A 23,494-nucleotide genomic window follows, 5' to 3' on the forward strand; every position below is an offset into this window, starting at 1 on the left:
TACTCCAATGCTACGTAAAGCAGGCTTCTTCAGAAACCCGTAGCCTGCTACATTGAAGGGCAGCTGTAACAAATCCTGACCCAAGACCGAAAGATGGCTCTGGAAGCCACTACGGCCCACGCAGCAGATTACTGCGTGGACCGTGGTGGCTTCCAGATCAACCCTTCGGTGGACCATTCATACACATGTATTCCGAGGATGTTTTGAAGACACTGGAGTCCCATGGCACTAGATTTGAAGACTAAGTTGGTATGGGGGGGCCCAAAGGGGGCCCCCCCATAGATCTTGTCAGTCATCTAACACCTGTTAAGAAAAACACACACACATCACAAGATACAAATCAGCAAAGCTAGGTTAACAAACAGCGGCGACATGCATGTCAAGGTGCAAAGAGCAGGGATACTGATGGCTTGTGTCTGAGGAGACAGCCCAAAAACATCAACAATTAATAAAGGAAAATAACTTTTACTCACTGCGGTGGTCTGTTTCGAAGTGCCATGTTGGTAGCAATATTTGTCTGGGCTGTTCGGTCAAATGCCCACAAAAACAAACAACAACGCATACTTACAGTTTGTATAAAGTGACAAAGTGATCTGTGATCTGCAATCTAGATCGAAAACGTTCAACCCTCACCAAACTCAACCTCGATTGACACAGGCCGAGGCGAAAAGTAAACCAAACCCATTGTGTTCAGCTTTAATAAAGGGGTGCTTTACAGGTGATCTCAATTAAGAGCTAATCAGATTGAACACTGATCGGCCAGAGACGTTCTTCTTCTTCTTCTATTTGGTTTTATTGGCGGTTGGCAAACAAACATGTGCATTACCGCCACCTACTGGTTTCTTTATGCATCTTTATTTACTATTGTAACCCTGAATGATGTTCTATATATATCTATGGTTTCACCGAGCATGCATCGGAGGTAGCTCGTGTGTGCTTGCAATCGCTATAAATCCCAGGATGCATTTCGCACTCGCAGCAGTACGATGGCGGACAATATGGAGAAGACGCACAACTGTAGCTTAAGTTACTCTTAACTTATATATATATTTATATAATATATAATATAATATATAATATAATAATAATAATATAAGATAATATATAAATATATATATATATATATAAAGTCGTGTGTGTATAGCTTATACACATGACAGGACACGCATATCTTTTCAATTTCTATTCATTCAGAATATTTACATACTATTTGAAAATGAAAGAGGCTGGGATTTTGTTTTATATCATTTGTTTATATTGTTCAGTAGTAGTAGGCCTATATGCCTAAATGAGGCCGTAGCACAGTTAACGGAGGAGCAGAGGTGGTGACGTCATCGAGTCTGTGCTTGAAGTACGGACTTGCCAAGTACGTACTTGCAAGTCATCGAGTCCGTAGTACGCGTGCTAGGAATTGAGAAACGGCCACTGATCGGCCATGAGTCAGACGTTCAAAACGGATATTGGATAGGGTATGATATCAATGATTTGGGCTTTGAGTAGGCCTATATTTCTTAAATATATTTCTTAAATGTTTTCACCCCTTCGCCTTTTGAATATGAAATCTATAATCTCAGCCTCTATAATTTGCCCAACACATATTTTATTGTTCAAATAAAATCTCATCCTTATTTTTCCATTCATATTGAATCTTTACTGTCTTTCATTGTACAACACAATCATCTAATAATTATTCATAACGCTCTTCCATCTCCTTGGCTGCATTAAGACGAGGCTTGGGTCAGAGCAAAGATCGGGATCCACACATGATAAGGGATAAAGTTATTTATTAGAATAAAGTAAGTATCATGAAATCTGTAAAGGGATTAGTGTAGCGTATGGAAGATTAGAAAATGTGTGATTATATGGTTTGGACAGAAAACCAGTACCAAAATCACAAGGACCGACCGAGCCAGAACGGAGGAAACTTACCCAGACAGACAAAACAAATACTGGGAACAAAAAAACATCTTTACCATGTTGGAAATACCCAAACAAAATGCAACAAACCAAACCTGAACAGCAAACCAACATATGTGACCAACCAACTGAACTACTGACCAAACACACAATTCTTTCGACTAGCCTATGTATATGGGCAGTGGAAAGTGTGCTGTGGGGATGTTGAATAGTGTTAACATAAAACAAAACATGGAACCAATCCAAAGGTCCAAAACCTTAAGGAACCACCCTAAACAGAACCCAAGCCCACCTGCCTCTGTGGAAAGAGAGAGAGACTGGCTAAAGCCTGCGTGGCAGACCTGCACAGGTGCACCTCATCAGCTGACAAGCCTCTCAGCCCCGCCCACTGGCTACCTGTAGCAGGTAGGCAAACACAGAGGACCCAGCAGACGAAGGAGAGAGAGAGAGCAGTCACAGCTGTCACAGCTGTTGCCTGAAGATTCTTTGTTTGTCTCCAACAAAACCTTCCAAACAGATGAATCAATGGCTCATCCCAGAAGTGTCAAATTACTTTTGTGTGTTAAAACGGGCAGGCTGGTCGTGGACTCCTGAAAAATACTATGGTTGTTTTGTATGTAGAATAAAATGCCATTGTACATTTAAAAAAAAAAGGGAAAACTTTCACAATGCAGGATTCTGGGAATGCAGTGATGGAATCCCAATAACACCTGTTCCCTAATAAATGGGCTCAAGATTCTGAGTCTGCCTGCAAGAGGTTGTGTGTGTGTGTGTGTGTATGTGTGTGTGTGTGTGTGTGTGGTTGAGGTGACACATTTCCCTTAATGAGTAAATTCGAACCAGTCTTACAAAAGATTAAGAAAAAGGGCCGAACTGAAATGCCATATATATAGCTTTATTAGAAATTATAATGTAAAGATACAGTACAGTTTTAAAGCATAATTGCGATGTAAAACGTCAAAATGTGAATGATGTTTCAAAAACTTGGCACGTTTGAGATTTTATTATATTATATTTATGATCTTCCACCAGAAGGTGATGCTGTTGGACCAAACATTATTTTTCTGACTCAAGAACATTAATATCTTAATATTTCCCTTAAAATATCCACTAAAAACTAGTGGGTTGAACCATATTCATAAAAAATAAACCAAAACTCGACTTTAAAATATTGATTTTTAAAATGATACAGCAAACACCAAAATCAAATTTAACATGCATACGAAACAATGGTAGTGTCTGTTAATACCGCAATACATCTAGTTTAGATTTTTGATTCAGAACCAGGGGTATGTGTTCCCTAGGGGGAACATGAACAGGCTCCAGGGGGGAAATGTACCCATAAAGTCAAGTCCAGAAAACCAGTACGCCAGGCTGTTTCAGTTTGAAACACCTCAAAGCCTCTATAATATTGATCAAGAGACGAAATGCTAATATTATAATACAAGTCTAAAGGGAAACAGTTCTAGGTTGGTGATGAGGTTGGAGGGTTACCTGGGCCGTACTGCTGTGGGGGTACAGGAGAGTGAAAGGTTGGGGAACACTATGTTAAAATAAACAGACAACAACTTAAACAAGGTATAGGAGCGATTGAGGATGACTCATGGCCCCGTGTAGTGTTTCTGCTGCTAAGGAGAGAGAGAAAGAGACGGCTACCTGGTGGTCTCCATGCACACTATATTTGGAACCTAGCAACAGACCTAGCAACGACACCGCCCTGGTGATTAGATGATGTCACTCCCTGAATGCGCTGGGTTAGTGCTGGTGATGTCGCGGTGGCTGTGGATTGGTTGGCCACGTCCATCAGTGTCTATGCTTGAAGAGCGCCTCCACTGTAACAAGAAAAGCAACAGTTCAAAGGTGAGACTCCTGGTCTCGGCTTCCTGTGTGGCGTTTGACGTCACCGGCGGCTGTAGCTAGCGCTGGGCTACCAGCTAACAAATATATATAAGCTCGTAACAAGCTATCATTAACAATCAGCTAACATTGAGCAGCCCACTGTAAGCTATCACAAGCTACTATTAAAACATTAAGCTAACAGCCAGCACCCAACTACCAGCTCGCACCCAGTGACCAAGTAACACCACCTCAAACCGAAAAAAGAACTCATAAACAAATAATTAATAATAATAATAATAAATCAAAACATAAATATAATAACAAAGGGCGAGGTGAAGGAAAGCGTTCCTACTGGTGTACTCCTGGGGCGACATGACGGCGCTGAGCACGGCGGCAAACTGCCGCAGCCAGTCCTGCTGATCGCTCTCCGTCTCGCAGGTGAACAGGAAGCAGCGCTCCGGCGTTACTATGGTGATGCCGTGTTGCCAGGCGCCGTTACAGTAGGCGGTGGCAGGCAGGCCGGCCGTGGCACTGTAGCCGTGGTCCTTGTTGCCGAGGAACACCTCGCCCTTCGCAAAGGCGTCCTGCGGGTGAGGAGGTTAAAGGTCACGTTTGGGGTTTGTTTGTTGGTGCTGCGTCTGCGTTTTAAGCTCTTAAAATTTGTGTTGTTTTTTTTTTACATCCATGACTCCACCTCTCTCCTCTTGGTCACTCAGAATGCACCCTTTTAAAAATCGCTCTTAAAGTCTTCACCCTCCTCACTACTCTGTTGCTCTGCTACTGTATTTCTATGCTCTTAAATGTTTTGGTAACTTTTTATAATATTACTTCTTTTTGTATTGCCTTTATTGTGAGTGAGAGAAGCTCAATATAATGTAAATGTGTTCTGATTAGTTTCTATCCAACACAGACTCTTCAATAACTAGAATGAATAAACAAATTAAAGCTAGTTCCAGTCTTGAGAATAACTTCATAACATTTGTAATATATAATGTGTTAACTGTGAGTGCTTGTGTGACCTACTAGGGGATCTTTGAAGTACATGAGCCGCCTGTGATCCAGGGTAAACCAGCGCTTCCTAAAGCCTTCCGTTTGCTGGATGGAGAGAGACAGACAGACAGACAGACAGACAGACAGACAGACAGACAGACAGACAGACAGACAGACAGACAGACAGACAGACAGACAGACAGACAGACAGACAGACAGACAGACAGACAGACAGACAGACAGACAGACAGACAGACAGACAGACAGACAGACAGACAGACAGAGAGGGACAAAGTTAGAGAGTGACAGACACACACAGTTGTTTGAAAATAACCACTTCATTAACTTTAATCATCTGATTTGATCCATTTATTTTTTCTACAGGTAGATTCTCTCGCTCTTCCACTGTGACTTCTTCCAAAAATAAGTCTAGTAAGGCGTATTCTATAAAGCCCTTCATTGGAGTGACAGTCTCAAATGATGAATCCTTAGCCCTCTAAAGCTCAAATTATCCATTGAACAGCAGCCATAACTACATCCTGGGTCTCTACGTCCTGGGTCTCTACGTCCTGGGTCTCTACGTCCTGGGTCTCTACGTGGTAGGTTTCTACATTGTGGGTTTCTACTTGGTGGGTCTCTACCTGGTGGGTCTCTACATCGTGGGTCTCTAGGTGGTGGGTCTCTACGTGGTGGGTCTCTAGGTGGTGGGTCTCTAGGTGGTGGGTCTCTACGTGGTGGGTCTCTACATCGTTGGGTCTTTACGTCGTGGGTCTTTACGTCGTGGGTCTCTACGTCGTTGGATTGCGGTGATGTGTCTACAGATATACCATATATGCAGACCTCCTCAACTGGTCTTTCGTCAATAAAACAAAAAGCAAAGCAGGAAAGATGAAGCAGTGGTACGTAACCTACGACGACGGGCTCAATGGGAGACAGTGACGTAGCAAAGAACCGTTATATGTAGGTGTCGTGTGTATGTAGGTGGCAGAGGTATAGTTTGGTCCCAAAGAAGGAAAGGAAAAACTCCCTCAAAACCAAAAGGAGAAAACTTTGAGAAGAAGCGGGATCCGTCTTTCTAGGGACAGAGAGTAGAGATGAGGAGGAAAGAAATTAATGAGACACGCAGGGAAGAGATGAACAACACACAGCTGGTCACTGCTGCATCTCCCTGCCTGACACAGATTAAACCAGACCTGTGTGTGTGTGTGCGTGCGTGCGTGCGTGCGTGCGTGCGTGCGTGCGTGCGTGCGTGCGTGCGTGCGTGCGTGCGTGCGTGCGTGCGTGCGTGCGTGCGTGCGTGCGTGCGTGCGTGCGTGCGTGCGTGCGTGCGTGCGTGCGTGCGTGCGTGCGTGCGTGCGTGCGTGCGTGCGTGCGTGCGTGCGTGCGTGCGTGCGTGCGTGCGTGCGTGCGTGCGTGCGTGCGTGCGTGCGTGCGTGCGTGCGTGCGTGCGTGCGGCCGTGCGGCCGTGCGTGTGATTGGGCTGGATAGGACACCAATGCCTACTCAACATATGTGGATATGTGTGTGTGGGAAAGTACTGTGTGTGGGTTACCCCGAGGATTATGGGGCGGGGAGAATGGAAGGATAGCAAGAGGAAAAAAAGGAAAGGAAGAAAGTGAGAGGAATGGACAGATGGGGTAGATAAAGAGAGATTGAAAGAGTGATAGATAGAGAGATCGATAGACAGAGAGAGTGATACAGAGAGAGGGATTCATTTCAGAGCTGCTGAGCTGTACCTCTGATTTGACCGTTTATTAATCCACCATACTCCACCACCTCCACCCTCTATTAAACCAGGAGGGAATCGGATAAAGGATCTCTGGTCTAGGACAGCGATAGGGTTGTGCCATTGTTCAGTACAGTTTCGATCCATCAGCAAAATAAATGCCAAAACAATATGGATAAATGGGCAAACGGAAACATAAACCAACCAGTGAACATAACTTCAGAGAAAATAATAAGGAAGTCAAATATAAGCAGCATAGGGCAAAGTGTGACTGTTCTTTTAAACTCCCAGTCTACCGTGATGTAGTGAGTAAGGTTTGTGCAAGATAAGGCTTTTCTGGCCTCATGTCAATGTGTTATTTTTTTGTTGTTGTATAAAAGGCAGCTAAAACAATCGGGGCAAAATGTGTGGGGAAGTAATAATAATAAAAATAATTATACATTTAATTTAGAGGCGCCTTTCAAGATACCCAAGGTCACCTAGGTAAGCTAAGTAATAGTGTATCGCGGCTCAAGCACATTCTACTTGTTCTCTACCACAGAGAAGGGTCTTGTATCGGCTGTGGTGCCCTTTCTCTTTCTTTAACGGAATTTTCTGGTTGTAACCAATGAGGGACCTTGAATCAAGGCAGTCATACACATTCATGATGAGGTTCTGTCAATGATGACCAACAACAAGGCGAGGGAGTGTTGTGCATCAATGACTGATGCAGGCTTCTACGCACGTGCCACACACGCGTTTCAAGTACTTAGGTATGCCTTAAAGGAAATTATGTGAATGAATTGTGAACGAGAGTTGTGGTTTAGAAGAAGCTGGGGAAGTTTAAGTTTAAAGAAACTTTTTGATGGCGCTGGAGAATTTTCTGTCTTGTGTAACCAGAAATTTAGAGAATTCTTTCAACTAGCAACATCGGACGATGAGGAACAATCCAAGCAGTTTTGGCAAGGAAAGCTACATCGCTAGCTTATGCTGCAATCTTGGACACCCCTGGACTATAATAAGGAACCCATTAGCTGTGACAGACCATTTGCACGTGTGTGTGTGTGTGTGTGTGTGTGTGTGTGTGTGTGTGTGTGTGTGTGTGTGTGTGTGTGTGTGTGTGTGTGTGTGTGTGTGTGTGTGTGTGTGTGTGTGTGTGTGTGTGTGTGTGTGTGTGTGTGTGTGTGTTCTTACCTTGGGTCCAGTCTTCTCCATGTAGCCCTCCTTCAGGAAGTTGCGTGTGAGTTTGGGCATCAGCTAAAGAAAAACAAACCCAAACTCAGGTCCTGAATCGTCCAATGGCGTGCATCTCGGGATGGTGTGTGCGTGTGTGTGCATGGTATGCGTGCGCAAGGTATGTGTGCATGTTTGTGCATGCTGCACGTGTTTTCGTGCGTGTCTGCATTCAAGCGTGTATGTGTGTGTGCGTACAGACCTCGACATCTGTGGCCCCAGGGAAGGCTACTTTTAAATAGTGCAGCTGAATCGCTCTGATGGAATTGAACCAGTCGACGATCTCCTGCAGAAGGAAAATCATTAAAAACCCTTACACCCGTGGTGGGTGTCTTTAACCTCATTTAGAGAGCCCAATCAGAGGAAACACACAGATGGAGGAACGAGACAAGATGCAGTGACAGGGGAGGGGGAGAATGAGAAGAGATTGGTAAAAGCTCAGTGAAGTAAGAACATCAAACACTCAAATGATAGGAACACTCACACATACATATCTCTCTCACTGTTTCTTCACACAAATGCCTTTCAGAAACACAATACAAACACACGTATCCTGAATCACAAACACACACGTAAACGTGACGGTAGCGGGTAATGTGGGAACCTTGCCGCTGTCATGGTAGAGGAAGATGTTTCTTGTGCTGTAGTCCTTCAGGTAGGTGATCTGCAGGCCGTTCAGGTGGCCGATCTTTGCCGGCTGGAAGCTGGCGTTGATGGAGTCCACCTTGATCAGCGCCTTTGGCTCCTTGCCCTGCGCGGAAGTCCCGGAAAACAGTTTTGCTTTGTGTGTGTGAGTGGATGGGGGCGCACGGGCATACAGCCCAATACACAATGGCCTGAAGTTTGTTACATTAATTTGGCCCTTCCCCCCCATGACACATTTAAAATTCCAGGTCAAGTCCGTTAAACCTCTTTACATTTGGTAAAACACTGATAGATCCTGTTACATTTCGTTAAATAGAGAAAAAAAGCGTTTTTTTTAATGTTTTCATTCAATCAATGCTGATTAGAATAAATGTATTCTATTGATTAGTTGTATGGTGTCCAGATTTAAGAGGAAAACAAACACAACAATTCAATAAGGAGGTGTACATGGAGGTCATAGAAGCAGAACACAGAACTAAAACAGTTAACTCAATGCAAAGAAAACTACAGGAATCACTAATGGTTGTCATGTGCTACTATCTGACTTGTCCTGTCCTGCCTAGATAAGGTGATCTGCCGGGAGACAGACACGGCTCCTACTCACGTCAGACTTAATGAAGTACTTCAGAGTCCCCTCCCTCTCTGACAGGACGAATCGTCTGTTGAGGAACTGCCCATTGTCCCGCCCCCTTTTCATCAGCATTCCATCTCTCGTTTCTGTTGGGAAGTTTAAAGTTTTCATGTCTCTGTATGTGTAGGTGTGTGGTTTGACTTTCAGGCTTCAATTACAAGGGACAAAAGCTGAAAACAGTCAACAGAAAAACAAATAATCGTAAATACGTCATTGTGCGTATTTAAGAAATAGTGTGCCAATATGTAAAACTGAAGAAAAATGCCAAATCATCATCATGCTAACAGGAAGTGAGTACAGGAAGTGAGGTACAGGAAGTGGTCTCTGCGGCTCACCTTCCTCATATGTTAGCTTGGTCCCAGGGTCGCAGAACTCCCTCCTCTGATACTTGGCTCTTATCCACTGCTCCCTCAGCACCCTGCGCGCGCACACACACACACACACACACACACACACACACACACACACACACACACACACACACACACACACACACACACACACACACACACACACACACACACACACACACACACACACACACACACACACACACACACACTGAATGAAAGAGCCTCATAAAAACCATGTAACTTTCTCTACGTTCCCCCAAAACGACAACTGTCTGAAGATTAAAACCCTTCTGCCCAGGGATGTTTCCTCTCCAAATCGTTTCAGTCTGATGGGCGAGAAGACAAGGACATAATCTAGTTCTGAACAGAAAAGATGACTGCTCATAAAAAGTTTGCAGATTTAAAAATAACAAACAACTTTTTATCACTTGCAGAATAATCCCCAGAAAATCGAATCACACACACACACACACACACACACACACACACACACACACACACACACACAGGACTAAAGTGCTTGTGCCTGTCCAAATGCACAACTCCCAGTTGAAATGTGTGCACACCTTATTTGAACTATTTAAACTTTGACGTCCTTGTCGCTGACCCACCGAAAGTAACACTGAAACAATTCAATGACCTATTTATACGTTACATATTAACAGAATAACAAGATAACATATTGCGCCCTCACTAATGTACTTGTTCTCTTTCTCAAAAGTTATGTCTTGTGAGTCCAATAGACGCATCAATGAAAGTCCATTGTCTATCTGTATCCACTAGGTCTCAGGGGACTGGCTTACACCACTCTTCCTTGTCCCGTTGGTCAGTTAAATAGGGATGAGGAGAACTGGAAGCACAACGTGGAAGCAATGGGCTTTAAGACCCTGGGTCTCTCTCTCTCTCTCTCTCTCTCTCTCTCTCTCTCTCTCTCTCTCTCTCTCTCTCTCTCTCTCTCTCTCTCTCTCTCTCTCTCTCTCTCTCTCTCTCTCTCTCTCTCTCTCTCTCTCTCTCTCTCTCTCTCTCTCTCTCTCTCTCTCTCTCTCTCTCTCTCTCTCTCTCTCTCTCTCTCTCTCTCTCTCTCTCTCTCCCTCCCTCGCAACAGGGTGGCTTTACGCTGCCTATTGCGCTGGTGGTAAGGCCACATGCAAATGAAGGATAGCCTTATGCTAACAGTAGCCAACTATCAGGAAGTTGCTTCTTGTCCTACTAAGAGTAACTTATAGAGCACTATAGAGCAAAATCAATTATTTTTAAGGAATTCAACCACACCAGGAAGTTGTTGACTCAGACTCCCTCAATCTGAACACAAGCTGCTGATGTGTGCGCAAGATCAGGGAGTGGCAAGGAAAGGACGCCAGGGCTCCCCTCTCGGAGTGGGACGGACACAACCTCCTCCACCATGAGATAGGAACCTACTTAGCAATGTCTCCTAAGCGCCTTGCTAATCTAAACCCACCCTCTGCCTACTGTTTGTGTAACTGTGACTAACAGCAACTTAAGACCATAGATAAAATTGTGTGTGCGCGGCGCGCCTGTCCCATGCGTGCGGGGGCATTGCCATGGCTACTCACTGACAGTCTCTGTAGTTGGGTTTGTAGTAGTACACCGGAACCGCCGCTTCGTATTTGGCCCTCATTAGCTCGTTGCCACCCTCTGACATGAACTAACACACACACACACACACACACACACACACACACACACACACACACACACACACACACACACACACACACACACACACACACACACACACACACACACACACACACACACACACACACACACACAGCAAAAGGGTCAGCCAACTCTTCAGTAGATGTGAAATATGATTCATCACAATAAGAAATAGCTCATATCCCAGCCACAGTAAAGCGTGGGATATTGAATAATAACATCATTTTTATTGTAAAAAACACTTCTCACACTGACCGACACCCAAGCAGGGAGGCTGACAGAAAGCTACGGTATAGAACATATAACAATACTATAATTACACTCTGGCCACTGGTCTAAACGTACAATTACATTCAATCATCTGCTCGACTTCACCAGGCTTAAGATCATTACATGACTTTCTGGATATATTATCCGTATCATATGTTGATATAGCACACTTTTATTCAAAGAAACTTCCCAGTGAGGCTGAGAACAATTAGGGTATATAATCAAAATTGGAGCCACATCAAAATAGAAAAGGCCAGGTTAGCATGGGCTATATATCTCCTTCTACACGTCTGTCCTTCAATTATGGAATATAAAGTAGAAGAACCAATAACCAGGCGAAATATGAATTTGGTTACATGGCTTATGAACTTCAAACTGATCAATGTCAAACTGTTTATCAGTCATCTCGTCCGTAATGTAGACCTTACACAAAAGTTGCTAACCTCTCAACAGCTAAATCAACCTAGCTAGGTACAATATACGCCTAGCAAGGTAGCAGGGTAGTGGGGGGCTGTATAGGCCAATGTTCTGTGGTCATATTGGTCTGGCTAGGTGCTATATGAGCCTAGCTCGGAACCAGGGTAGCAGGGGTCATCTCACCTCCACCTCGTGGTCCTCCCAGCGGGACAGGCTGAGGGACTTGACCTTCCCGATGTCGGGAAGGTTGCGGTGGACCCCCGAGCAGTCCAGACAGATGAACACCCCCAGGGAGCAGGACCCCCACTCTGGGTCTGGGGAGGGAGAGGATGGATGGAGGAACATAGGAAGGAATGGATGGACGACGGATGGATGGAATGAAATATAGATGGAGGGATGGAGGGAGGGATAATGGTATGATTATGACTGGAATATGAATGGATGAATGATAAAATGCATAATATTATAACAGTCTAACAATAATACATTCATACACAATTGCATGAATATATAAATACATACCATACCTGTATACAAACAGACATATGGACATAGTATTGTGATATTGATACCCATATGGTGTAGACTTGGTGTGTTTTTGGAATTGCCTTTTGAAATGTCAAGTCAACAGAGGTTTGTGCTTGCCGAATCGATCCTATCCTTTCACACAGTGTGTGTGTGTGTGTGTGTGTGTGTGTGTGTGTGTGTGTGTGTGTGTGTGTGTGTGTGTGTGTGTGTGTGTGTGTGTGTGTGTGTGCGTGTATACGCTATATGAGGTGTGAAATGTTTTAAGTCTTGACAGACCTAAGCGTTCAGTTTTTGTGCACAGGATATAAACACTGCGAGTAGGGTCGGTGCGTCTGAAGCAGGCCAGCTACTCTCCAAACAAGGCCTCACACAAACGCACACGGAAAATAAACCAGCTCCTACTCAGTGTTCAAACTCACCTGGCGCCCCGCAGTCTGCACAGGTATCGTTCCCCGGCTTGTGGAGCAGTTCCCGCAGCTCCCGAACCGACCTCTCATTCGACGACATTATCAGCCTCAGATAGCTGGATCCCGCAACGCCGCTATGAGCTTATAGTTAAAGGTGTGTCTATCTACTGGGCACTTTGAGTTTATTTTTCCCCCTCCCTTTGACCGCGCCGAAGACGTACGGGGTGTGGGCAAGTCCTCACAGGTAGGCTGTGAGCTGCGAGGGGGAGGGATACCTTTGAGGGGATGAAAAAGGAAAAATAAGGAAAAAAAACATGGGTTCGCGTCAAAGGTTTCTTAACACATACCAGACTCCATTGCTTTCGCTTGTCAATCTTGCATTGATAGGCGTCCAAATAACAACTTAACAACGCATCCTAAAATAGGATCCACATGCATAGTGTCGCCCGGAGTTGGGTTAAATCACTGCCAGCCCCACGTGAGGGAAAGAAATCTCCACTCGGAAGTAAAAGCTATAGATTTGTCCAAACTTGCTTTTCCGCATTGTTGGTGGTTAGACTGATCGTTATTTATTTTACCAACATAAGGTTATAGCGCAAGACGTAGCCAACGTTGATAATAATTGTGGTTTTACGGCCATGTGGAGCTTAAAATGTCCCAGTAGGCCATTTATTGTTTGAGGTGTATAGAAGGTAGCATTCAAGTTGACCCATACATTAATCAAATTCATTTATCAACCCCTGGTGTTGCAAATACACCTACAAAAAACGGTGAATTACACTTAAAACAGAAAATTATTTAACCTTAGACGCACTACTAAATTGCGTGGCTGAATTAAAATCGGTATATGTGTGGTCGCGCCTGTCTTGGTGCGGGACTACCGTGTTTGGCCGCTAGGTGGTGCAAGTTCATCATTGTTTTCAAGACGACTTGCCAGTAAACCGTAACCTCCCCCCAACTTCAACTTCATGTCCACTCAGCATTGAACACCTTTTTGTTCGTCTGATTTATTGAATTAAAAACTAAAAAAGCGACAAACCCTTTAGGCTCCGACATTATGGGGCTGAAATGCTTGTGTGCGTGTGTGTGGGTGTGTGTATGCGTGCGTGTGTGCGCGCGCGTGCGTGTGTGTGAGAGACATGATGCGTGTTCCTGTCCGTCATGCGCGTTACGCGTTTCGTGTGGTCGTACCTGACCATCATTCACCATTCATTTCATGGTGAAGTAGTGTTCACCATAAAATTAACTTAAGTCTAAAGTCAATATAAGTAAGTGTGTGTGTGTGTGTGTGTGTGTGTGTGTTACGCGTTTCGTGGTCGTACCTGACCATTGCATTGAGTTTGAAGAGATCAGATTCAAGGGGACACGCAACGATCTCAGATATTCTGAATCGATCCCAGGCATAAACACAAGGTGGTAATGTACTGTAATTTATCAATTAACAATTATTTATGTAGGCCTACTATTAGAGACAAACACACATTGTAGGCCTACGTTCTCAACTATTTTGAAAACGCGTTGCACCCTAAACTAGCCTATAGGATCAACCCCAAAACAAAGACCTTTAGACAACGTGATATTTCAGCTTTTTTATTTCTAGGGGAAGAGGCTACGAAATGGGGAAACGATAAGTAAAAGACCGTGGGTGCACATCCAAAAGGTCAGCACGCTTTTTGGCTCATCTGCATTTTCTCCGAATCCCCCGCCTCCATGTTTTTCACAGAAACAGCGACATTCTGAACAGCAGATCATATAAAACAACCCGACATGGAAACCTCCACGGGTCAGTTTTACTCACTTCAATCGACTGTACTTTGATAATTGTTATTTTCTATCTCCAATCACATGATTAGTGAGTATTCGACGAGGATGGTGATATAGGCTGGATGTGTTATTCCATTGATGACGTATGAAGTATGACTATCGATGATGAGATGATTTGAACGATTATTTGACCAAGATCGAGTATCTAATAAACATCTGTATAACATGTAGATTTGAAACAGATTTTTCAGAGTGGATTTTGACGTCATTCAGTAGGCTATATTATTAATTAATTCAGTCATTTGGAAAAAAAAATCTTCTAAGAACAGTAAAAAGTCAATTTCTTAATGCATGTGTGCTATTTCATTAGTGAATAGTGAAGTTTAACTATTTGGTAGATTATGGTCTTTCAGGACGTCAACTATGTTCGAAAAGTGTTCCCAACAGTCGCAGTCTGTATGTCAATCTTTGTCACATTGAGATTTTAACACAATTAACACACAATTTAAATGTGGAAAAATTTCGTCGTAGGCTCACGCATATTTGTGGTTGGAAACACACTTTTTTCCCATTACGTTGACTGAATGTTGACGGGACGTGACTATACCGAGAACTGTGACTCTACCGAGAACTGTGACTCTGAGGTCATGCAACTCCCCCTGACAAACATTTTTACTTCCACCTTGATTGAACTCGTAAGCAACATGAAGTGTGATTGCTTAATTCTTTATTAATGCTTACATTCTTACAAATATATAATTATTGTAAGTCGCTTTGGATGAAAGTGTCTGCTAAATGCCCTAAATCTGACCGGGAAGGAAAGTTAATGACAATCTAAAGCGATGGGTGTTTTTGTGCTATGCATAACATATATATATGTAAATATTAGAGCTGTCAAGCGATTAAAATATTTAATCGTGATGAATCGCATTAATGTCATAGTTAACTCACGATTAATCGCAAATTATTTTTCTATGCTAAATATCCCTTGATTTTTTTGTCCCATAATTCTTCTCATTTTAATTCTTTATGTGCATCGGCTTGCCTTGTGCAAATGATTTTTTATTGATAACAACATTGGCATATACTGATCAAAACAGGACGATACAAAAAAAGAGCCTATAGTGCAATTACATTTTTTTTTATTTATTTTTTAAAATAAAATAATTGCGTTAATCGCGCGATAATTGTTTTAACGCCGTTAAAATTGGTTTGCGTTAACGCCGTTAATAACGCGTTTAACCGACAGCTCTAGTAAATAAATATATATATATATATATATATATATATATATATATATATATATATATATATGTAATTGACAGAGCAGCAAGTGGTTTTAGAATTTGTACATTTGTCAAGAGGCAAAGTGATTCATAATCATACATGCAATACTGTATGGTCCATCTACATTACACTTGGCATGACAAGGCAAAGGACCGTAAGTCACCTACATGCTTCAGACATAGACAACAGCAGTGTTAATGACAACAGAGAAAGATGCGAAGGTCTGGTGTTACAAAATAAGGCATAACATGTGATGTGATACAGAAAGCTTTGCAGGTAATAATATTTTTTCGCCTTTTAAAGGCCAACAAAAGACGAGTGTGAAAGGACGTTGCGGTCAGAACAAGACAAGAACAAAAAAAAATAGGTCTGTGGTGCGACGGCAACATTACAGACACATGATTTCATGACCCGAAGGGTCACAATTCTGCTTTTTAGTTCACCTGTTGCGGGGGGACTCTCCCTGGCTGCGTGTCAGCATACACGTGAGGCGTGGCGATACTGAAAATAACAGGAAGGCGGTTTTGGTGGTGAAACCAGCAGACACTGCTCCTCTAACGGGTATCTCTTTGTTCTCCGTCGTCTAGGATGAGGAGGAGCAGCAGAGGTATTTGAACGGCAGTGCTACCGAGCCACGCAGCCTTCTGCTTGGGCCACTGAGGACCTACCTAGGTGAAGACTCCCAGAGGGCCAGAGACATGGGGAAACGGGGATGGCGAGTGGACGCCTCCCGTTGGTCCCTTCAACTGCTGCTGCTCCTGGCCTCGTCACTGTCTCTGGCCACCCACCTTCCCGGTGAGTGATTCATCCTGCGCTCAACAAGTAAACACGGCCCCTTCTGTTGAGGGACTGTGGTGGGGATATGAACAGACACTGTTTTTGGGTTGTAGGTTCTGTTTTTTGAAAGAAACTATGATACTGTGCATTTTTATCGTCCTCCCCCGAGAACTCTTTGATCATAATACAGTTATTAATGATCCATTCTAACTAGAAGGTTAAATACATAGTTAAACAAGTGCTTAAAGACAATGGTTTTAAGAGGGGCTATTTATGAACAAAATATGCATGCATGTTGTCCTTTAAAACAGGACAACAATATTCATAGACTAAGTGCCTGTAAGGGATTAAAATCGACATCTTGTAGACCGAATATTTGAAACAGGAAAATCATATTGTTAGACAAAGGGTCTGTAAGGGATTAAAATCAACACCTTGTAGACCGGCCGGCCACACTAGAAATCCTCTTATGAAAGGTCAATCGTAGGCTACTGCTCGCAAACATTTTCTCGTAGAATATATCTAACTAAACAGAACTCACGGCATAATCCCAACCAGCTTCAGGTTCTGGATTCAGCTCAGGTTCGGTGCGTCTCTGGATAAGCGTTTAATCAAAACAGCCCCAGCGTCCCGGGAAAGCTGTAAAATCACCTTTCTGTCTCCATCCCCCAGGTCTCAAATGTCTGTGTGACTTCAACACCACCATCTCCTGTGATTGGAACAGCTCTTCATGGCCCCAGTTTCCTCCCATCACGGCTGCCACCTCATGCAAGCTCAAAACCGAAAAGATACGCCACGGGTATTCACACAAGTCCCCTCTGGATCATTCGTTTCCACCATTATGATGATATGTTTAACCGTATGAAGGTGTAAAAAACCTGCCGTGTCCTGAGTCTCTCCCATCGGGACGGAGAGTTGAGCGTAATTTATAGTTGCGATGCACTGTTTGCGAAGTGACAGGCAGTCACACACAATCATGGCATTTATATCGGGACTTGGCTATGGACTGCAACTCTATGCTTGCGGACCTTCAAAACTTCAGAAGTGCGTGACACATGACAAATCACTGTGTAATCGATGCGCCAGGGTAGTGATTGCGTCTTTTTCACATCAGCTCATGCCGTTAATGTACGGCCCGTATACATTAGGTTTTACAAGTCCAAGGTACAGTATGTAGAATAAATCTGACCGACAATAGTGAATTGCTACTTCAGTGTAATAGCCACTATGTACAAACAAAGCAGACCACACTAGAATAACATTGAGTAGAATAGTATGGCATAGAAAAGAACATAGAACCTAGAGCTAGAATATCATAGAAACAAACAGCACTTGAACTGACAGAGCTAGAATAACATAGGCCATAGCAAAAAACAAAAAGAACAGGATTAGAATAGAACAACAGAAATTACTATAATGAAACTCTGACACTAATACTGCTTTCATTACAGTGGTAGGCCAACTCGCTTTAAATCAGAATGTGATATGAGGCCCCGGGACCCTGCTCACCCAGCCTTACGAGCATGCAGCCTGGTCTTACCACCACCTCTGAGCCAGGTAACCCTAACTCTCTTTTCTCCCAACCTACCCCTCAAGGTCACCCTAACCCTCTTCCCCCTACCCCTCAAGGTAACCCAACCCTCTTCCCCTAACCCTACACATCAAGGTAACCCTAACCCCCTTCCCCCTACCCCTACCCCTCAAGGTAACACTAACCCTCTTCCCCCTACCCCTACCCCTCAAGGTAACACTAACCCCTTCCCCCTACCCCTACCCCTCAAGTTAACTCTAACCCTCTTCCCCTACCCCTACCCCTCAAGGTAACCCTAACCCCTTCCCCCTACCCCTCAAGGTAACCCTAACCCCTCTTACCCTAACCCTACACATCAAGGTAACACTAACCCTCTTTCCCCTACCCCTACCCCTCAAGGTAACCCTAACCCCTCTTACCCTAACCCTACACATCAAGGTAACACTAACCCTCTTTCCGCTAACCCTACCCATCAAGATAACACTAACCCCCCCATCCCCTAACCAAGGTATCCCCTAACCAAGGTATGTTACGGTGAAACACTTCACCATCACATAATTAAAAGGGACAACAACAGAATTAAGTTTTAAAGCAAAATGCAATTTATTTAGCAAAGCAAACAAACAAACAAGGAGTAACGTGTCTAGGGTATATGTTTAAGTGCGAGATATGGTTGTGGATGAGTGGATGCAGTGAATGCGTCTGTATGTTTAGAAATGAGACTATAACTAATAAGAGTGAGGATGAGGGGAAAGAGTTAAAGACAAAGAACAAAGCAACATGCCCAAGTGAAAGTATACCTAGTACCTGCAACAACCGAAAAGAGTGCCTAATGAGAGAGAGACCCAACCTGCTTAAATACCCCGCCCATTAACCCAGGTGTGATCAATACTGTGACTATGATCACCTTCCCCAAGTAGTAGCCCTGTAGTGGCATCAAAGAGCCTTAAGGGGTGCAGGGGGTCGTCACAGAACCATAATCAGCCAATTACCCCTAACTTGCCAGGTAACCCTAATACGCAAACCCTGACCCTAAGCAAAACTCGAACCCTCAAGGGCTCAAGAATAAGTGTTCTCCTTGTTGACTTTGTTCCCCTCAGGGGTTTAGACACAGTGATATGTGGAAAATGATTCTGGACTGTGAGTCTGTGAACACCACCATCATCTACAGGCCAGCAGACTACAGTAAGTACTAAGCATTACCTAACCCTTTATTCCCTTTACTGCTCATAGCCCAGGGCCAACTTTAACACTGAAAACGCCTTTTTCTTGTTTGGTGTGTGTGTGTGTGTGTGTGTGTGTGTGTGTGTGTGTGTGTGTGTGTGTGTGTGTGTGTGTGTGTGTGTGTGTGTGTGTGTGTGTGTGTGTGTGTGTGTGTGTGTGTGTGTGTGTGTGTGTAGTAAAGCTGAAGACACCCAGCACGCCTGAGGTCAACCTGACCGCCGTCTCCTTATTCTCTGAGGTCCCTAGATTAGATTTCATTGACTGGCGTGACATCCAACTGCAGTGGATAAAAGTGGGTCAACCATGGGGGGTAGGTGTGTGTGTGTTTGGTACACAATTTACCTCAATTCAAAGCAACAGAACGCAATGCAACTCATTGCAACACGTCCTCAATAGGTCCATCACGTGCATTATGAAACTCTTCTTGTCGTTTTTTTATTAGGCTCAGAACATTACGATGGAAGCCGAGTGCAAACCCCTGTGCCAGATGGAGTTAACCGGGCTGGAGAAGGGAGGGCAGTACCAGGCGCGCAGCCGAGTCCGTCCCAGCGAGGCCGTTAACAAATCAGAGTGGAGCGACTGGAGCCCTGTGTTGCACTGGGTCTCTGCCGTCGGGACGGAGGTATCACCGACGACAGGTGAATGAAGAGCCGCCACAGGCCTTCTTCCAGATTGTACGTTGGGTTTACTTATAGGAGGAACCAGATGTGACTGCATGCTATCCAATACCACCACTTACTTGCAGGACTCTGACTTCTTCACAACGGTTATCTCGGTCCCGCCGGTCCATGGAGCCGCTCCCTGGAGCTAGAAGGCGTCCAACAACAACCCTGAACACTTACCCACGTTGTGGGGCCTACCTGTATACGTGCTTGCCTGATAAATGGTTAAGCAATAAAGTTCAACCAAGGTGTGTCGTCAAAAGTAATGACGAAGCAAGTTGAAATTTGACCTCAGATATTTTTAATTTGTTGTGATACTAATAAAGCAAAACCTTTAATAGTGGTTCCTCTCGTTGTTTTGCGGGCATCGGTTGGCAAATGCTACATTTAATTGGAGAGCATGATAAACATTTAATCGACGGCCTCGCCTAACCCTTGCTCATTGTGTTAGTTAATTTAATTCTTCAGTTCACCTACTGAAGTGTCATGCATTCACTTCAGGAAAACAGAATTGTACTGTTTTTCTGAATTAATGACATAGCCTATAGGCCTACAATGTGTGTTTGTCTCCAATAGTAGGCCTACATAAATAATTGTTAATTGATAAATTACAGTACATTACCACCTTGTGGTTATGCCTGGGATCGATTCAGAATATCTGAGATCGTTGCGTGTCCCCTTGAATCTGATCTCTTCAAACTCAATGCAATGGTCAGGTACGACCACACGAAACGCGTAACACACACACACACACACACACACACACACACACACACACACACACACACACACACCACACACTTATATTGACTTTAGACTTAAGTTAATTTCATGGTGAACACTACATCACCATGAAATTAATGGTGAATGATGGTCAGGTACGACCACACGAAACGCGTAACGCGCATGACGGACACCAGGAACACGCATCATGTCTCTCACACACACGCACGCGTGCGCACACACACACGCATACACACACCCACACACTATCCCATTTCTTAGGACCGTAAGCAACGGAACTACAGATCATGACTATTTCACAAAAATGATTCACCCCCGAATGCTGTTACAGTAAACGCATAGGGCCCACGTCTAGATTGTGGTAGTTTTGGACGACAATATAATTAGGTTCACCAAGGGAAGGGCAGAGAGACTCGCAGTTAGATAATGGCCGGGTGTCACCCGCTGCCTGACGTGGATTTACTTGACGCGTCACCTCACTCCCACGTTCGCCAGCTTATTTGTCCAAATCGGCGGTGGGAACGGTAGATTGTCCTCCCCCTCGCTCTCCTCTCCCATCCTCCTCAGACGCAGGAGAAGGATTTGTTTGTTTAAAGCACAATGCAGTCAGAAACGTGCAATACTTTAGATAACAAACAAGAATACAACATAGTATAGACATACAAGAGACATGCCATAGCCTGCATGAATAGGCAATCAAATCAAATGTTCTGAGGCTCTCAGTGTGTAGCAGACGGAAGAATTATAGAGTGAGAAGAACGATTATGTTTTATCATCACCCTTCATAAATTTAATTTTAACCTGTATAATGCGTTAAATCTATGTTATCAGAATAATTTAAGTCAACTGCGTTATTTCTCACTTATAACTCCAGAAACATCTCCTTAGAATAGAAATCAATAACATAATACTTTTATGTGACACTGTAAACACATAATCAAATGTAATTTAAATCCCAAGTGTGGAAAACCAAGCCACACTCCTCATCACAATCGTTGTCCGTTTCTCTTAATGCTTTTCATGACAAATCAGGCATTAAAAAGGGGTTATGTCCAAGAACATTTTACGTGGGTGATTACAAACTGATTATCCAAGGTGTTCTCGGTCAGTTTTATTCCCGTAACCCTATAAATACAGAGGTGAGCGCCGTGGTAATGCTGCACCATATGGCACTTCTGGTGGACCATGCAAATGGCAGGATTCGGAGGGAGAGGGTCTTTAGGGACCATAAAGATTTATTGGTAGGCTACATAAAAATATGTACCTTTATGTCAGACGAGTCCACTTCTTTTTTAATTCTTGGACTGTGCGCTCCGTGCAACTGACAGAGTTCACTGCTGCAGCAACATGTTGCCACTCTGCTTTTTGTTGTTGGCGATCCCAATCCCGTGTCGAACAAAACTACTTTTTGGGCCTCCATCTCACCCACAAGTGACTCCACTTCAACCTCCGTGAAATTTCGTTTTTTTTGCTTTTCTCAGTACTTCTGCCATTGTTTCCGACAAGACATAATACTTGCATCTGAGTCTGTTTTATATGCAGATCGCACTCATGAGGTCATTTGCATTGACCATTTATGGTTAAAAAGGGGCGTGTACAGGGCGGAACGTGAAGCTGAATCAGCTGCGCACACTTGTAGGAACTCTGTGATTTATAAAGCAAAGATTGCGTACGGTGTGCGTACGCAGGGTTTTATAAATCTGAATATTTTTTGCCGCACGCAAAACTTGGCTTTTGGGCGTAGCCTACGTACACTTTTAGTAACGATCCCACGCACAGTTTTATAAATGAGACCCCAGGGGCCTCATGTACTAAGACTTGCGTGGATTTCATACTGAAACTTGGCGTACGCCAAAACCCAGAAACTGTCTTACGCACAAATAAATTCAGATGTATCAAAGTGTGCGAACGCATGGATCCAAGCACGTTTCTTTTGTACATCTCGATCAACGTGGAATTGAGCGCACATGCCGAGGTGCCAAACTCCTCCCTGTCCACGCCCTCATTTAAATATGCAATTTCATTTAAATAGGCCTCTGGACCTGAGATTCACCTCTTAATCCGATCACCTGGCAACACGAACAGAGGCAAAAAACGAAACTTCACGGAGTCTGAGCTCGAGATTTTGCTCCACGAGGTAGAAATGCGCAAGCATATGCTATTGGAACCCTGTCAACAGGGATAAATGCAAAACAAAAGAGAAGTGAGTGGGAGTGTGTTTGCGAGGCCGTCAATGCAGTGGGGTCTCAGCAGCGCACACACTCTGAAATTAAAAAAAAGTGGTCAGACCTCAAGGTGGAGGTGAAGCGGAGGGTTTCTGCCCACCGCCGAAGCGTGACCGCAACAGGTGGGGGGACGGGAGTGGGGGAACTCTCCCCCTTCGATTTGAGAGTGGCCGCTTTGATCGGTGACACAGCTCTCACCGGAGTGGTGGGAGCCCATGAAGGGGACACCGATCATCCCCAAGGTAAATATGCTGAAGTCATAAATGCTGTAATTATACTGGTCATACAATTGGCTGCTTGCAATACACATAAGTCGTGCGTAAAGATGTGTACACGCCCAGGATATTAAATACTTTGACTCGTGTTTATCAACTTTAATTTTTTATTTTTGAATAGACAAGCAAGGAGAGGGCACGGATTGCTCCGTCGGCCCCGGCGTCTCCAGCGCCCTTCGGATTTGACCATTTGCGATGTCCTCTAACGCTAACGCAGCCATTTTAAAAAAAAAATCTTCATCCATTGCGCATGCTTTTATAGCCACCCATATAATTGCAAGGTCTGTTAATTGTTCATTAGTGTGTCTCTGATGTGCAAATCACTCTGAGTCATTGTTTTCACCTTTTTTCCCAGTTTCCCAGCGTCACCTCTAAGTGTCGCCAAAGGAA

The 23,494-nt window shown here is 44.0% G+C and overlaps 2 protein-coding genes across 2 annotated transcripts; one reads left to right on the forward strand and one right to left on the reverse strand.

Annotated features, from left to right (window-relative positions):
• Nucleotides 1–2,791: 2,791 nt before the first annotated feature.
• zgc:92360 (uncharacterized protein LOC436988 homolog) lies at nucleotides 2,792–13,504 on the reverse strand. The gene is made up of 11 exons (XM_060047384.1): nucleotides 12,628–13,504; nucleotides 11,864–11,994; nucleotides 10,888–10,979; nucleotides 9,296–9,378; nucleotides 8,934–9,046; nucleotides 8,289–8,435; nucleotides 7,887–7,970; nucleotides 7,646–7,708; nucleotides 4,780–4,851; nucleotides 4,109–4,340; nucleotides 2,792–3,749 (listed from the first exon to the last, which is right to left on the reverse strand). The coding sequence occupies exons 1-11, from the start codon at nucleotides 12,713–12,715 to the stop codon at nucleotides 3,721–3,723; spliced, it is 1,134 nt and encodes a 377-aa protein (XP_059903367.1). The 5' UTR covers nucleotides 12,716–13,504; the 3' UTR covers nucleotides 2,792–3,720.
• Nucleotides 13,505–14,239: 735 nt separating this feature from the next.
• On the forward strand, nucleotides 14,240–20,198 carry LOC132454168 (uncharacterized). The gene is made up of 8 exons (XM_060047385.1): nucleotides 14,240–14,398; nucleotides 16,254–16,461; nucleotides 17,116–17,242; nucleotides 17,895–18,000; nucleotides 19,075–19,159; nucleotides 19,375–19,508; nucleotides 19,641–19,836; nucleotides 19,944–20,198. Exons 2-8 carry the CDS (start codon nucleotides 16,365–16,367, stop codon nucleotides 19,949–19,951), a joined length of 753 nt encoding a protein of 250 aa, XP_059903368.1. The 5' UTR covers nucleotides 14,240–14,398; nucleotides 16,254–16,364; the 3' UTR covers nucleotides 19,952–20,198.
• Nucleotides 20,199–23,494: the final 3,296 nt, after the last annotated feature.

Source organism: Gadus macrocephalus, chromosome 3 (assembly GCF_031168955.1).
Source record: "Gadus macrocephalus chromosome 3, ASM3116895v1".
NCBI classification, from domain to species: Eukaryota; Metazoa; Chordata; class Actinopteri; order Gadiformes; family Gadidae; genus Gadus; species Gadus macrocephalus.

Coding starts and splice junctions, on each gene's coding strand:
- LOC132454168 (XM_060047385.1), top strand. CDS start 16,365: ATGGGGAAACGGGGATGGCGAGTGGACGCCTCCCGTTGGTCCCTTCAA. Junction 16,462..17,115: donor TCTGGCCACCCACCTTCCCG/GTGAGTGATTCA, acceptor TCCATCCCCCAG/GTCTCAAATGTCTGTGTGAC. Junction 18,001..19,074: donor TACCACCACCTCTGAGCCAG/GTAACCCTAACT, acceptor TGTTCCCCTCAG/GGGTTTAGACACAGTGATAT.
- zgc:92360 (XM_060047384.1), bottom strand. CDS start 12,715: ATGTCGTCGAATGAGAGGTCGGTTCGGGAGCTGCGGGAACTGCTCCAC. Junction 11,995..12,627: donor TGCAGACTGCGGGGCGCCAG/GTGAGTTTGAAC, acceptor CTCCCTCCCCAG/ACCCAGAGTGGGGGTCCTGC. Junction 3,750..4,108: donor GTCGCCCCAGGAGTACACCA/GTAGGAACGCTT, acceptor TTCTTGTTACAG/TGGAGGCGCTCTTCAAGCAT.